The sequence below is a fragment of the Falco biarmicus genome, chromosome 5 (assembly GCF_023638135.1).
Source record: "Falco biarmicus isolate bFalBia1 chromosome 5, bFalBia1.pri, whole genome shotgun sequence".
Lineage (NCBI taxonomy): Eukaryota > Metazoa > Chordata > Aves > Falconiformes > Falconidae > Falco > Falco biarmicus.
The window spans coordinates 21,199,320-21,212,240 of NC_079292.1; the positions used below are offsets into that span (position 1 = coordinate 21,199,320).

General features: G+C 65.5%; 1 protein-coding gene across 1 annotated transcript; it reads right to left on the minus strand.

Annotated features, from left to right (window-relative positions):
- Window positions 1-1,427: 1,427 nt before the first annotated feature.
- Window positions 1,428-10,675, minus strand: LOC130150368 (cadherin-related family member 5-like). Its single transcript, XM_056341276.1, has 16 exons — window positions 10,570-10,675; window positions 10,128-10,226; window positions 9,076-9,293; window positions 8,415-8,474; window positions 8,217-8,309; window positions 7,615-7,701; window positions 7,403-7,513; window positions 5,629-5,799; window positions 5,455-5,545; window positions 4,559-4,665; window positions 4,174-4,374; window positions 3,655-3,786; window positions 3,375-3,453; window positions 2,741-2,934; window positions 2,453-2,473; window positions 1,428-2,210 (listed from the first exon to the last, which is right to left on the minus strand). The coding sequence occupies exons 2-16, from the start codon at window positions 10,186-10,188 to the stop codon at window positions 1,503-1,505; spliced, it is 2,334 nt and encodes a 777-aa protein (XP_056197251.1). The 5' UTR covers window positions 10,189-10,226; window positions 10,570-10,675; the 3' UTR covers window positions 1,428-1,502.
- Window positions 10,676-12,921: the final 2,246 nt, after the last annotated feature.

Here is a 12,921-nt window from a genome sequence, read left to right on the forward strand (position 1 = left end):
AAGGGGAGGGTGCAAGGTGGGAGGAGATTGCACAGAGTAGGTGGCAGGTGTGCAAGGTAGGAGGTAGGTGTGCTAGGCAGGGAGTGAGTGTGCAAGGTGGGAGGTGGATGCAAGGCGGGAGGGAATTGCTCAGGGCAGAATAGGGGGTGCAAGGCAGGCACTGGGTGTGCAAGTGCAAAGGGGAGTGTGCAGGACAGGCAGTGGTGGGGGGTGCAAGGGAGGAGGGGATTGAATGGAGTGGAGGTAGGTGTGCAAGGGGGGCGGTGCAACATGGGCAGGAATTTCCTGGGGCAGAAGGGGGTGTGCAAGGTGGGAGGGGGGTTGCAAGTAAAAAGGGGAGCATGTGGGGTGGGGAGGAGTATGCAAGGCGGGAAGTGAGTGTGCAAGGTGGGAAGCAAGTGTGCAAGGGAAAAGGGGAGTATGCCAGGTAGGAGGTGGGGGGTGCAAGGCGGGTGGGGATTGCACAGGGTGGGAGGTGGGTGTGCAAAGTGGAATAGAACTGAATGGGGTGGAAGGGGTGTAGGAGGTGAGTGTCCAAGGTGGAGGGGGTGTGCAAGGGAAAAGGGGAGTGTGTGTGTGTGGGGTGCAAGGTGGGAAGTGAGTGCACAAAGGAAACGAGAAGTGTGTGAGGCAGGAGGGGATGCACAGAGTGGGAGGCAGGTGTGCAAGGCAGGAAGGGCTGTGCCAGGCACAGGGCCGTGAGTGGCCCTTGTGCTCCCACTGCACCCTAGTGCTTCCAGGGCTCCCAGTGCTTCCAGCACAGGTGGTCCCCAGTGTCAGGAGGTGTGCCCACCCCTGGGTGAACACAGGCATGTTTCACCCACACGTGCATATTCGCACACCTGGGTGTGTCACCCGTGGGTGCCCCCCAGCACAGGGTGGGTGCCGGGTCCTGGTGGGGTGACAGTGATGGTGACCCCGGAGATTAGTGACAAACAGCCACACAAGCCTCTTAGCAAGGGCCGCCCACGGCCACTCACAGCCCTGGGGTCACGGGTTGGGGGAATGGGGACCCCACCCAGGGGACACCAGCAACCCCTGACCCCTGTGCCTGAGGACCTCAGGGACCTCAGCAAGAGCCCCATGGCAACCCCACCCCATGCACGGGACAGCGACCCCATGGCACTCCAGGGACACCCATGGCACACAGGGACCCTTGTGGCAGCCAGGGACACCCATGGCATGCTGGTACCTTCATAGTACCCAGTGGACTCCTGTGGCACCCAGGGGGACCCCAAGGCTCTCTACACCCCAGGGACCCAGCACTCAAAGCCCACGACACCCCCACCCCATGCACGGGACAAGAACCCCATGGCAACACCAAGGACCCCCATGGTGCTTAGGGACCCTTGTGGCAGCCAGCGGACACCCATGGACCCTCATGGTACCCAGGGACCCCAAGGCCCTCCGCACCCCGGCGTCCCAGCACCCAAACCCCGTGGCACCCCGGGACTCGCGCGGCCGGGCCGTGGGGCAGCGCCCGCTTCACGCGCGCGGGGCCTTTAAGGGGCGGGACGATGGTGGCCCCGCCCCGGGGCGTGGCGGAGGGAACGGGAGCGCGGGAGATGCCACGTGGGGGCGCGCCGGGGGCGAGCGGAGCCGGAGGGGGCCCGAACCCCCAGTGCATCCCAGTGCCTCCGGCTGGGGGCTGTGACCCCCCCTCCAGTGCCTCCCCGCCCCAGGGAGCCCCCGCTGTCGCTCCAGGTGTTTATTGGTGCCATCGCGACAGCAGCTGCGCTCCCCCCGGCCACCCTGCGCCCCCCCCTCAGCACTCGATGGAGTCCTCCAGCAGCTGCAGCAGGGTGGGGGGCACCCTGGGGCCCCCCATCGCCGCCTCCTCCAGGCTCTCCTCGCTCACCTCCTCCAGCGCTGGCAGCACCGCTGGGGGCCCCCCGCGCCGACCCCCCCACTGCAGGGCTGCCCCCTGCCTCCCCGCCGCCCCCCACCACCTCGCTCGGGCTGGGGGGGCTGGCTGGAGCAGGGGGAGGAGACTCCTGTGGGGATCCCCCCGGGGACCCCCCCGGCCGCCCCACTGAGTTTGCCTGGGGTTTGGGGACTGGGGGGAGCTGGGGGGCAGGCGGAGGGGGAGGCGGTGGTGGTGGTGGTGGCGGTGGTGGTGGTGGTGGTGGGGCGGCCTCGCCCCCCTCACTGTACCCCTCGTTGGGGTAGTAGAGGTTGGGGGGGCTCGGGGACGACTTGCCGGCAGGGACCTGCAGGGGGGTACAGAGGGGTCAGGGGTCCCCCCCATGGGACCCACCCCCACCATGGGTCACCCCCCCGGCACCCTGCACCGGCACAGGGACCCCCCAGCACCCTTTTGGGGGGGCTCAGAACAGGGTGATGCTGTGCTGCCCCTGCCCCAGCACCCTTTGTGAGGGGGTTGTCAGGGCAGTCTCCCCACCCTTGGGGGGGGGGGGGGGTGTCAGCGGCTGGAACCACCCCCAGCACTCACCGGCTGGAACCACCTCAGGCTCTGTGGGAGCGGAGAGAGGGACAGAGGCGTCAGGTGGGGAAACTGAGGCACGGAGGGGCCCCTGCCCTTCCCAGCTCGACTCTACTTTTGAAGACACCACCCCCACCCCCCGCGCTGTAGAGCTAGGAATATAGCTGGGGGTGGTGGTCAGGGACAGGATGGGGGGGCTTGGGGTGCAGGGAGAACTGGGGGTCCGGGGGTGTTGGGGGGTGCAGGGTGGGTGCTGGGGGATGTTGGGCTGTGGGGGGGCTTTTGGGAGGCCCCTACCACGTTGGGGTGCTTCTCGATGGCCAGTGCTGCCCGGTCAGCTGTCTCCTGCTGCCGCTGGCGCTTCTTCATCAGCCTCATGACGAGGAAGAGGCTGGCGGCGGTGAGGAGCAACAGGGCCCCCAGCCCCCCTGCTAGCACTGCCGTGTTCACCGAGCTCCGGCCTGGCCCCATCTCTGAAGGGTCCCGTGGGGCTGTGGGGACAGGTGAGAGTGGGGGGGGGGGGGGCACGCTGCTGGGGGTTGGGGGGGCCTGACAGGGGGGACCCCATTGCTGGGGGGGGCCTTGGTGCTTTGGGGCAGGAGGGGACCCTGGGGGTGTGTGTCACTAAGCTATGGGGTAAGACGGGACCCCATCCCATGGCGGGTCACAGGGCAAAGGGGCAGGGGGGACCCCATTGCTGGGGGGGGCCTTGGTGCTTTGGGGCAGGAGGGGACCCAGGCGGTGTGTGTCACTAAGCTATGGGGCAAGACGGGACCCCATCCCATGGCGGGTCACAGGGCAAAGGGGCGGGGGGGACCCTGGGGGTGGTGTCACAGGGCAAAGGGGCAGGGGGGACCCTGGGGGGGGTCACAGGGCAATGGGGCAGGAGGGGATCCCCATGGGGGCACAGACAGCCCCCCCCACTCCGTACCCGCCTGCCCTGGCCACAGCACCTCCAGCTCCACTGTGGTGTTCGCTGTCTCCCCCGACTCCTCATCCCTTGCCAGCACCTGGGGACAAGGCAGTGACACCAGAGGGGGGACACAGGGTCCCTCCTGCCCTGCCCCCAGACACTTGGGTTCTTCCCCCAGTGTCTCCTAGCCCTCAGTACCCCCAGCCCCCCAGCGCCCCCCAGCCCTGGTGACCCTAATGCCTCCCAGTGTCCCCTGTGTCCCCCAACCCTGGTGCCCCCCTGCCCCGCCATGTCCCACCTGCAGGCGGTAGGTCTGGGCAGGCCGCAGGCGGTCGGCGCGGGCCACCAACAGCCCGTTGGGCATCACCTGGAAGAGCTGGCTGTGGTTGGTGCTGGGGCGCAGGCTGTACTGCACCTGGGGGTTCACACCCTGCGTGGGGGGGGGGGGGGGGGGCACCCTGCTGAGCATCCTGCCTACAGCCCTGCCCAAACCCCTGTCCTCATCCCCTGCCCTCATCTCCTGCCTGCATGCCCTGCCCACATCCCCACCTGCAACCCTGCCTGCACCCTTGCCTACATCCCTGCCTGTGCCCCTACCTGCATCCCCTGCCTGCATCCCTGCCCACATACACTGCTCAGACTCCTGCCCGCATCCCCACCGGCATCCCTGCCTGCATCCCCTGCCCAGACCGCTGCCCACATCCCCATCTGCATTCCTACCTGCATCCCCTGCCCAGACCCCTGCCCGCATCCCCACTGGCATCCCTGCCTGCATCCCCTGCCCAGACCCCCGCCCGCTCGCCCACTGGTCTCCCACCTCAGGGAAGTCAGGGTCATGGGCGCGCAGGGCCAGCACGTGGCCACCGAAGGTGAGGAGGAGGGCAGCCTCACGGGCGCCAGCGGGGACGAAGGCCTGGTACATCGGGTGGGCGAAGCGTGGCGGGTGCCGGTTGGCAGCCAGCACCCGCACCACCGCCTGTGTCACTGCATACTTGTTGGCGTCGTTTACCTGCGAGGCCTGGGGGGGTGGGGGTGTTAAGGGGAGGACCCAGGTCTGAGGGGTGGGGGACACCCAGGTCTGACCCGCTGCCACCCAGTCTCCTGCATCCATGGGTGCTGCCTGGCAGCACCCCAGCCCCCACGCCATGGGTGTCCCTCAGCACCCACCACCCCAGGGACCCCCAGCCCCTCCAGCCCCCCACCATGATGCTGAGGCTGATAGCAGGTGTGCTCCGGCTGCTCTCCACCGCCTGCAGCAGCGTGATGGCTCCTGTCATGTTGTCGATGTGAAAGCGGCCGCTCTCCTGCCCTGAGGACACACACACACGCCCCCACTGAGGCTAAACTGGGGAACCCCCCACACCCCGTCACCCACACCCTGCCAAAAGGCATTGTGGGAAACTCCCCCCCCTGCCCTGGCCATTCCTGAGGGAGGGTCCCTAATGTGTGTGTCATCCCCCTCACCTTCATACCTGGCCCCCCAGGGCTGGGAGGGCACCCCCCCTATTTTGGAGGGGCACATGGTGTGTGTGTGTGTCCCTTATTAACCCACTGAACACCAATACGGGGTGTTTAACCCCTCAGGTGCTGGAGCACCCTTGGGTGTGCCAGAGTGTGCCCTCCCGCCCCAGTCACGCTGCAGCCCCCCCTGTAACGGGGGGGTTGGATTAGGCCCCCCCCTTCTCAATCCCTTTATACAATTTGCACTTGCAAGGTCCCATTGGATCCTGGCAATTGGATTGTGCCTGCACCCACCCTCCGACACAGACCCCCCCGGCACTGCCTGCCCCAGGGACTGGGGGGTGCAGGAGGGCACTGCCCTGTGAACCCCTAACCCCAGGCACTGTGGCCAGCTCTGCCCACCCATGTCCATGCCCACTCATACCCACCCAGCCATGCCTACCCACACCCACCCGTGTACCTTCCCACCCGTGTCTGGGTGTCCCTGCCCATGCACACCCACCCACCGATGCCCACCTATGTCTTTGTGCCCTGCCCATATGTCCCTGCCCACCTGTGTCCATGTGTCCGTGTATCCCTACCCACCCATGCCCACATGTCCCTGCCCACCCGTGTCCCTGCCCACCTGTGCCCATACCTGCCAGCAGGGAGTAGGTGATGGCCGCCCTCAAGCCCCTGTCCCCGTCCTCAGCGTAGACAGAGCCAGGGCTGAAGCTCAGGGGTCCCCCCTGGGTGGGGGGGACACAGCCAGCTCAGCCCTGCAGGACTCCCCCCACCTGGCCACCCACCCCCAGCATCCCCATGTCCCCACCTGGAGCTGGCCCTCTGTGACATTGGCGGTGTAGATGGGGCTGGTGCAGATGGTGAGGCCATGGTGGGTGCGGGGAGTGCAGGGCAGGAACTGGGGGTACTGGTCATCCCCATCCAGTACATTCACCCGGATGTGGGCAGAGGCATTGAACCGCTCCTTGGTGTTCATCTCCTGGGGACAGACACACGGATGGACGGATGGATGGATGCCCTGGGGGCAGATGGCTCCCCTGCTGGGGGGCAAGCCCTGCCTGTGCTGAGCCACTGAGTCTGCTGGAAAATGGGAGGGGTGCTGCCTGGCCAGGGCACAGGGACCTCCAGGGGACAGGGACACCCATGTGACATGAACCCCCACGCTGCAGCAGGAATGAGGTCACCAGTTCAGGACATGGTGGGGGTTCCCAGAGGTCTCAGCCCTGGGTATGGGGTGCTGGTGGGTGGGACAGGGGTGGTGCCCCCCCCAAGCGGTGCCCACTGGTGCGGGGGGGCAGGTGCCAGTGGCCCATTAAGGAAATGAGGGGGATTGAGGGCAGGTGCCAGGGGCTGACGGGATCATGTCACCCCCAATTAGCAGGGACAGTGGGGATAGGCCAGCGGGCATGGGGGGGCCGTGCTGGGGTGAGGGTCACACCCGCACGTGTGCACTGTCCCTGTGGCATGGCAGTGGGAAGTGCTGGGTATGGGGTGGGCACGGGGGCCCCCAAGGATGTGTCATGGGCACAAAGTCCCAAGAGCCCCAGCAGTGGGGCTGCACAGGCATAGCGTGGAGACAGCGTGGGAAGAGGGGATGCAGGGACATGGGATGGGCAGAGGTGACACGGCATGGCCATGAGGTCCCCGGATGCATGGCAGTGGCGCTGCATGGACATGGGGTGGTGATGGAATGGGCATAAGGGGCCACAGGGACATGGGGTGGAAATGGCAGGGACACAAGAGACACAGGGACATGTAAAATGTAAAAATGGCATGGGCAGAGGGGACACAGGGACACAGCATATCCACAAGGTCCCCAGACCCACATCAGCAGGGCTGCATGGACATGGGGTGGAGATAGCATGGGCAGAGGGAACACAGTGATATGGGGTGGGTGCAAGGTCCCCAGACTCACAGCAGTGGGGCTGCGTGGGCACAGGGTGGAGACGCCATGGGCACAAGCAATGTAGGGACCTGGGATGGAGATGGTGCGGACAGGGGAGATGTGGGGTAGAGGTGGCAGGGATATGAGGGGACACAGTGACACAGCATATCCATGAAGTCTGAAGACCCACAGCAGTGGGGCTGCATGGACATAGGGTGGAGATGGAGTGGGCACAAGGGACACAGGAACACACAGTGGAGATGGCATGGACTTGAGGGATGCAGGGACGTGGGGTGGAGATGGGGTGGGCAAAGAGGACACAGAAACATGGCATGGCTGCAAGGCCCCCAGACCCACAGCAGTGGGGCTGCATGGACATGGGGTGGAGATGGTGTGGGCAGAGGGGACACAGTGACACAGCATGTCCATGAAGTCCCCAGACCCACGGCAGTGGGGCTGCATGGACACAGGGTGGAGATGGTAGGGACATGAGGGATGCAGGGATATGATGGGCTAGGCAGAGGGGACATGGCATGACCATGAGGTCCTCAGACCCATGGCAGTGGGGTTACCTGGAGACAGGGTGGCAATGGCATGGGCATGAGGAGACACAGGGACACGGGGCAGGTGCAGGGTCCCCATCCCCACGTCAGCAGTTTGGCGTGGGCAGGGGCTCCCACGGTCACGGGGGGCTCACCACGGCGGTGACCACCACCTCCAGCTGCTGCCTGCTCTCGAAGTCAAGGGCACGTGCCAGCACCACCTTCCCGCTGTTGGGCAGGTCGATGCGGAAGAACCTGGCGTCGGGCTGGGGGCAGGCAAGGGGCTCAGTGCTGGCAGATGGCCCCATCCCCCCCCGCCGCCCCCGCGTGGCCTTGCATCCCCCCTCATCCCCGCCCCCGGGCTCACCGAGGCCGTGTCGATGACGTACATCAGTGTGTCCCCGTCCGCGTCCTCTGCCTGTGTGCTGAACACCACCGAGTGCACGGCCGCCAGCTGATGGCACCGACCCGTCACCACCCGCACCCCCAAACACACGCCAGAGGCCCCAGACCCATATAGGTGTCCCCATCCCTCTTGGGTGTCCTCTGTCCCTTCTGGCTGTCCCCACCCCTCTTGGGTGTCCCTGTCCTTCCTGAGTATCCCCATCCCTCCTGGGCATCCCACCTTCTCCCAGCACCAGCCCAGTCCCCATCCCCACCATCCCTATTCCCATGCCTGTGCCTGTGCCCATGGCCAGTGCTGTCTGTGTCCCCATTCCTGTCCCAGTGCCCAAGCCTGTCCCCATGGCCATGCTTATGATGCCCCTGTCCTGGTGCCCATCTGCATCCTTGTCCCCATCCCTGTCCTCACCCTCATCCCTGTCCCCATGCCCATGCCTACAACCACCCCTTGTCCCGGTGGCCATCCCCATCCCTGTCCCCATCCCCATCCCCATCTACATCCCCAATCCATGGCCATGGCCATCCCTGTCCTGGTGCCCATCCCTGTCCCCATCCCTGTCCTGGCACCTCGCTGATGTTGTGGGTGAGGACAGTGGCTCCCTGGAAGTGAGGCCGGTTGTCATTCTCATTGAGGACCTGGACGATGATCCGGTACTCAACCTGTCGGGGGACATGGAGGGAGGACACAGGGGTGACCCAGAGTGGGACCATGCCCCATGGAGCAGCCAGTGCCCCTTGGACTTCCCAAGGACATGGTGGCCATACCGGGGAGAAGCCATCCTCGGCACACGTCAGGGCCACCATCAACACCGGGGACTCCAGCTCCTGTAAGGGATGGGGCATCAGGCAGGGGGACACAGGAGGGCTGCCCCATGGGGCCACCCCCAAGGAGTCCCCCACCCAGGTAGGTGCAGGCTAGGTGCTGGCTGGATGAGGGTGTAGCAGGTAGATACAGCACGGACACGAGATGGAGGGCAGCACAGGATGGATGTAGGATGGATAGATGGACAGAGGATGGACGGAGGATGGATAGAAGGTGGATGGAGGATGGACAGAGGATAGATGGAGGGTGGGGAGAGGGTGGACAGAGGATTCAGGCTGGACTGTTGGAGGATGGAGGCAGATGAACACATGATGGAGGTGGGTAGAGACATGGCAGATGGAGAAGGGATGCAGCTGGACACATGATGGGTGCAGGGTGGAGTCAGGATGACCGAAGGATGGATGCTGGCTGGAAGCAGGTGGACACATGATAGAGGCAGGATGGAGGCAAGTGGATGGAGGCAGGATGGATGGAGAATGGACATAGGATGGGTGGGTGCAGGTGGATGGAGGATGGACAGAGGATGGAGGCAGGTGGACACACAAGGGTGCATGATGGGTGCAGGATGGAGGGCAGTGCACTGGAACAGGGTGGTGGCAGCACCTCACGGTCCAGGGCCCGCTCAGCCGAGACGTTGAGCCGCACACTGCGGCCATCCAGGTAGAACCAAATGGCGTCGGCACCAGCCAGGCAGAGTTGGAGCCCAGCGCTGCCCGTGTCCCCTGCCGCCGGCAGCTGGGCCACCAGGCTCCCATGGGCGCTGTTCTCTGCGATCTCCGTGAACAGGTTCCCAAAGCTGCTGCACCCGTCGCCCCAGGCTGCTGCCACCGTGGGGTCAGGGACAGGGACGTGTGTCCAGCCATCCCCTGTCTCCCTGCCCATGGGGTACACATCCCCAGGGGTCTCCAGCTCCTGATTGCCATCCCTGAGGTCCCCGTCCCCTAGATGATCATCTTTGGGTCCCCAGCCCCTGGTTCCCCACATCCCATATTCCCATGCCCAGGTCCCCACGCCTTAAGGTCCCCATGTCCATGATCCCCACTCCCAACTTCCCACTCTTCAGTCCCCATGCCTCTAGGTCACTGTCACCTGTGTCCCACTCCCTGGACCCCCATCTCTGGGTCACAGCATCCCCCTGGGTCCCCACCCTTTGGTCCTCATGCCCTCAAGTCCCTCACTCTCAAGTCCCCATCCCCAGGGTCCCTACACACAGATGCCCATCTTTGGGTCCCCAACTACAGGGCCCCTTTCCTCAAGTCCCCCCTCTCTGGTGACCCCATCCCCTGGGTCCCTGTTCATGGCTGCCACTCCCAGGATCCCTATAACGTAGGGTCCCCAACTCCAGGGTCTCCTTCCCCAGGCCCCCATTCCTTGGTGAACCTGTCCCCTTGGTCCCCATCTCTCATGGTTGCCACCTCCACGGTCTCCACCTCCAGGTTCCCCTTCCCCAGGTCCCTATTCCCTGGTGACCCTGTACCTTGGATGCCCTTCCTTGGGTCCCCACCTCTCATGGCTTCCACCCCCAGGGTCCCCTTCCCCAGGTCCCCATGGCCCAGGTCACTGTCCTCACCAGCCACTGCGTCCCTCCCACCTCCATGCCCCCAACCACCCCCGGTGTCCCCAGCATCCTCAGTGCCACCTCTGCTCATGCTCACCTGTGGCCAGCTGCAGTGCCAGGCAGGCAGCCAGGAGGGCCGGGCAGGACGGTGCCTCCATGGGGACCGGGAACCGGGGACGGGGCCCTCGGTGGCAGCCTGCAGCCGGGAAGGAAGGAGTGGGGCTGGCACGGAGCAGGGCTGGCACCCCGGCTCTGTGTCCCCATCCCTTGCCCCCTGTGCCCCCACCTTTGTGTCCCATCAGCCATGGACTCATGCCTGCCACCCTCAGGTCCCCATCCCTGGTTCTCTTCCCCTAGGGTCCTATTCCCTTGGGGTCTTCATGCTTGTCCCCACCCTTGGGTCCCTGTCCCCAGGGTTCCCTTCTCCTGGGGTCCCCATGCCCATGTCCCGTCCCTGTTCCCATCCCATGGGTCCCCACCACAGGACCCTGTGCTTGGGTGCCCCTGTTACCAGAGTGTCCCCGTCCCGGTGGTCTCACCAGCCTCGGGGACTGGGGGCTGGCTGGGCCCCGGCGATGCAGGGGGTGATGTGCCTATGCCAGGCCGGCCCCGCTCCCTGTGGGACAGCTGCGTACCCCCCGCCCCGTCCCCTCCCGCACCGCGTGCCCTACACCCTGTGCTGTGCACCCCCGCGGGGTCTGCAGGGCTGGGGTCCCCTCCAGCCTCCCCGGCTGTGGGGGTGGGGACCATATGGCGCCCCCACCAGCCAGATGCTGGTGCTGCCACCCCAACCCCCCCGCCCCCCCGCAATTAGCTGCGGCTAATTAGGGCAGGGGGAGGGGGGCTTTCCCCATCTGCCACCCCGACACCCCCGACAGCGGGATAGGGGGGGTCCCCATGCTGCCCCGCTGGGTCCCCCCCGCGTTGGGGGGCAGAGGGGAGACGCGGGGTCCCCTCCTACCCCGGGATCCCTCGGGGGGTCCCCCCGCGCTGCCGCAGCCAGACCCACCCCCCGGCAGAGGACCCAGGAGTCTGGACTACCCCCCGTTCGCAGGCTGCCCTCCGGCCCGGGACCCCCACCCCAGGGCCCCGGTTCCCCCCCCCGGCCCCCCGGTTCCCCCCCCCCCCCGGCCCGGCCCCCCCTTACCTGCCCGGCGCCGCCGCCCCCGGCGCTGCTGCCCCTGCCCGGCCCGGGACGGGGGGGCGGATCAGCGGGGGCGGCGGCGGGCTGAGCCGCGGCGGGCGGGGCTGCCCTGCCTGCGCTGCCTGCCCTGCCCGCGCTGCCCGCACTGCCTGCCCTGCCCGGGATACCGCCTGCCTACCCTGCCTGTGCTGCCTGGGGGTGTCTCCTGCCCGCACTGCCTGAGGTATCTGCTGCCTGCACTGCCTGGGGAGATCAGCTGCCTTCACTGCCTGTGCTGCCTGCACTGTCTGGGAGCTTCACCTGCCTGCACTTCTTCCCCTGCCTGTGCTATCTTTGCTGCCTGTACTTCCTGTGCTGCCTGGAGCATCCCCTGCCTGCACCATCTGCACTGTCTCTGCTACCTGCAAGTATGACCTGCCTGCACTATCTGTACAGCTGGCAGAATTCGTGCCTTCACTGCCTGTGCTGCTGGGACTGCACTGCCTGCAATGCCTGGAGTATTGCTTACCAGGCTGCCTGCACTGCCAGGCTGCCTGCACTGCCTGTGCTGCCCACACTACCTGCCATGCCAGCCTGCTTCTACTGCCTGTTGCATGACCTGCCTGCACTGCCAGGCTGCCTGCACAGGGGTGTGTGCACGTGTGGCCCCAGCCCTGCACGCCCTGTCCTTGTGCACACTTGTGTGTGTGTGCAAGGGTGGGTGTCAGAGCATGAGCTCCCACGTGCACACCTGGGTGCGTGTGCAAGGGCTGGGGTCAAAGCGTGGGCACACGTGTGCACACCCGAAGGGCCAGGGTCAGGGCATGAGCACCCGTGTGCACACCCGGGTCTGTGTGCAAGGGCGGGTGTCGGGGCGTCCTGGTGCTGAGCTGCGCTAAGCTGCTTTGGGGACAAAGAGGATCAACACGTCCGGCCGTGGGGATGGGCGGGGGCACCCACAGCCCCCCCCGGGTGCATGGGTGTGCAGGCAGGTGTGTGTTGGGGGGTGTGCATGCAAACAGGTGTGCATACATGTGTGTCTGTGTGCATGTGTGTGCACGTGTATGTGTCTGTGTAGATTTGTGTATTTGTGTGCATTCATGCATGCACATTTGCATGTGCAATGTGTGTATGCACATTTGCATGCACATGTATGTGTATTCGTGCATGTGGCCATGCATGTGAATGTATGTGCATGTGTGTGCATGCATGCACATCTGTGCATGCAGCTGTGTGTGCATGCATGGTGTGTGCATGCATATTTGCACATGCAAGCACGTGTATGTGTGCAATTGGCTAACTGCTTTCTTTGCACATGCAACTAGCTGCACACGTGTGCCATGCATGTGTGTGCCCACACATGTGTATATATGCCCAGTACTGCAGTGCTGTCCTGCCGACCTTAGGGGGCAGCCAGGCGTTTGGGGGACTTCCACCCCCGCCCCAGTCATAGCCAGACCCACACCCTGGGACAGAGGGGGTCCCCACTGAACACACACACACACACATAGAAGACCTGGCCCCCAAGCTGTTCCCCAGGTACTAATGACACACACCCCAGCCCAGGGGGCTGCTACACCCTGATTCCACTGCCAGCAGGATGGGGAGGATGGGGACATGGGGGAGGGTGGGCATGGGGAACTGGGGGGTACATACCCCTGGGGCTAGGGGGCAGGATGCTGGGGGTGTGTGTGTGAGGAATCACCTGCTGGGGATCCCAGTCCCTCCAGTGCCCACACCATGGCCTGTCCTCTGCCCCCTGTCCCAC

Bases quoted from the DNA above. Each gene is read 5' to 3' on its own strand.
- LOC130150368 (XM_056341276.1), bottom strand. From the start codon at position 10,188: ATGGAGGCACCGTCCTGCCCGGCCCTCCTGGCTGCCTGCCTGGCACTG. The intron at 7,702-8,216 runs GTGCCAGGACAG...CGGTGCCATCAG, and splicing joins TCACCCACAACATCAGCGAG to CTGGCGGCCGTGCACTCGGT. The intron at 7,514-7,614 runs GTGAGCCCGGGG...GCCTGCCCCCAG, and splicing joins ACGTCATCGACACGGCCTCG to CCCGACGCCAGGTTCTTCCG.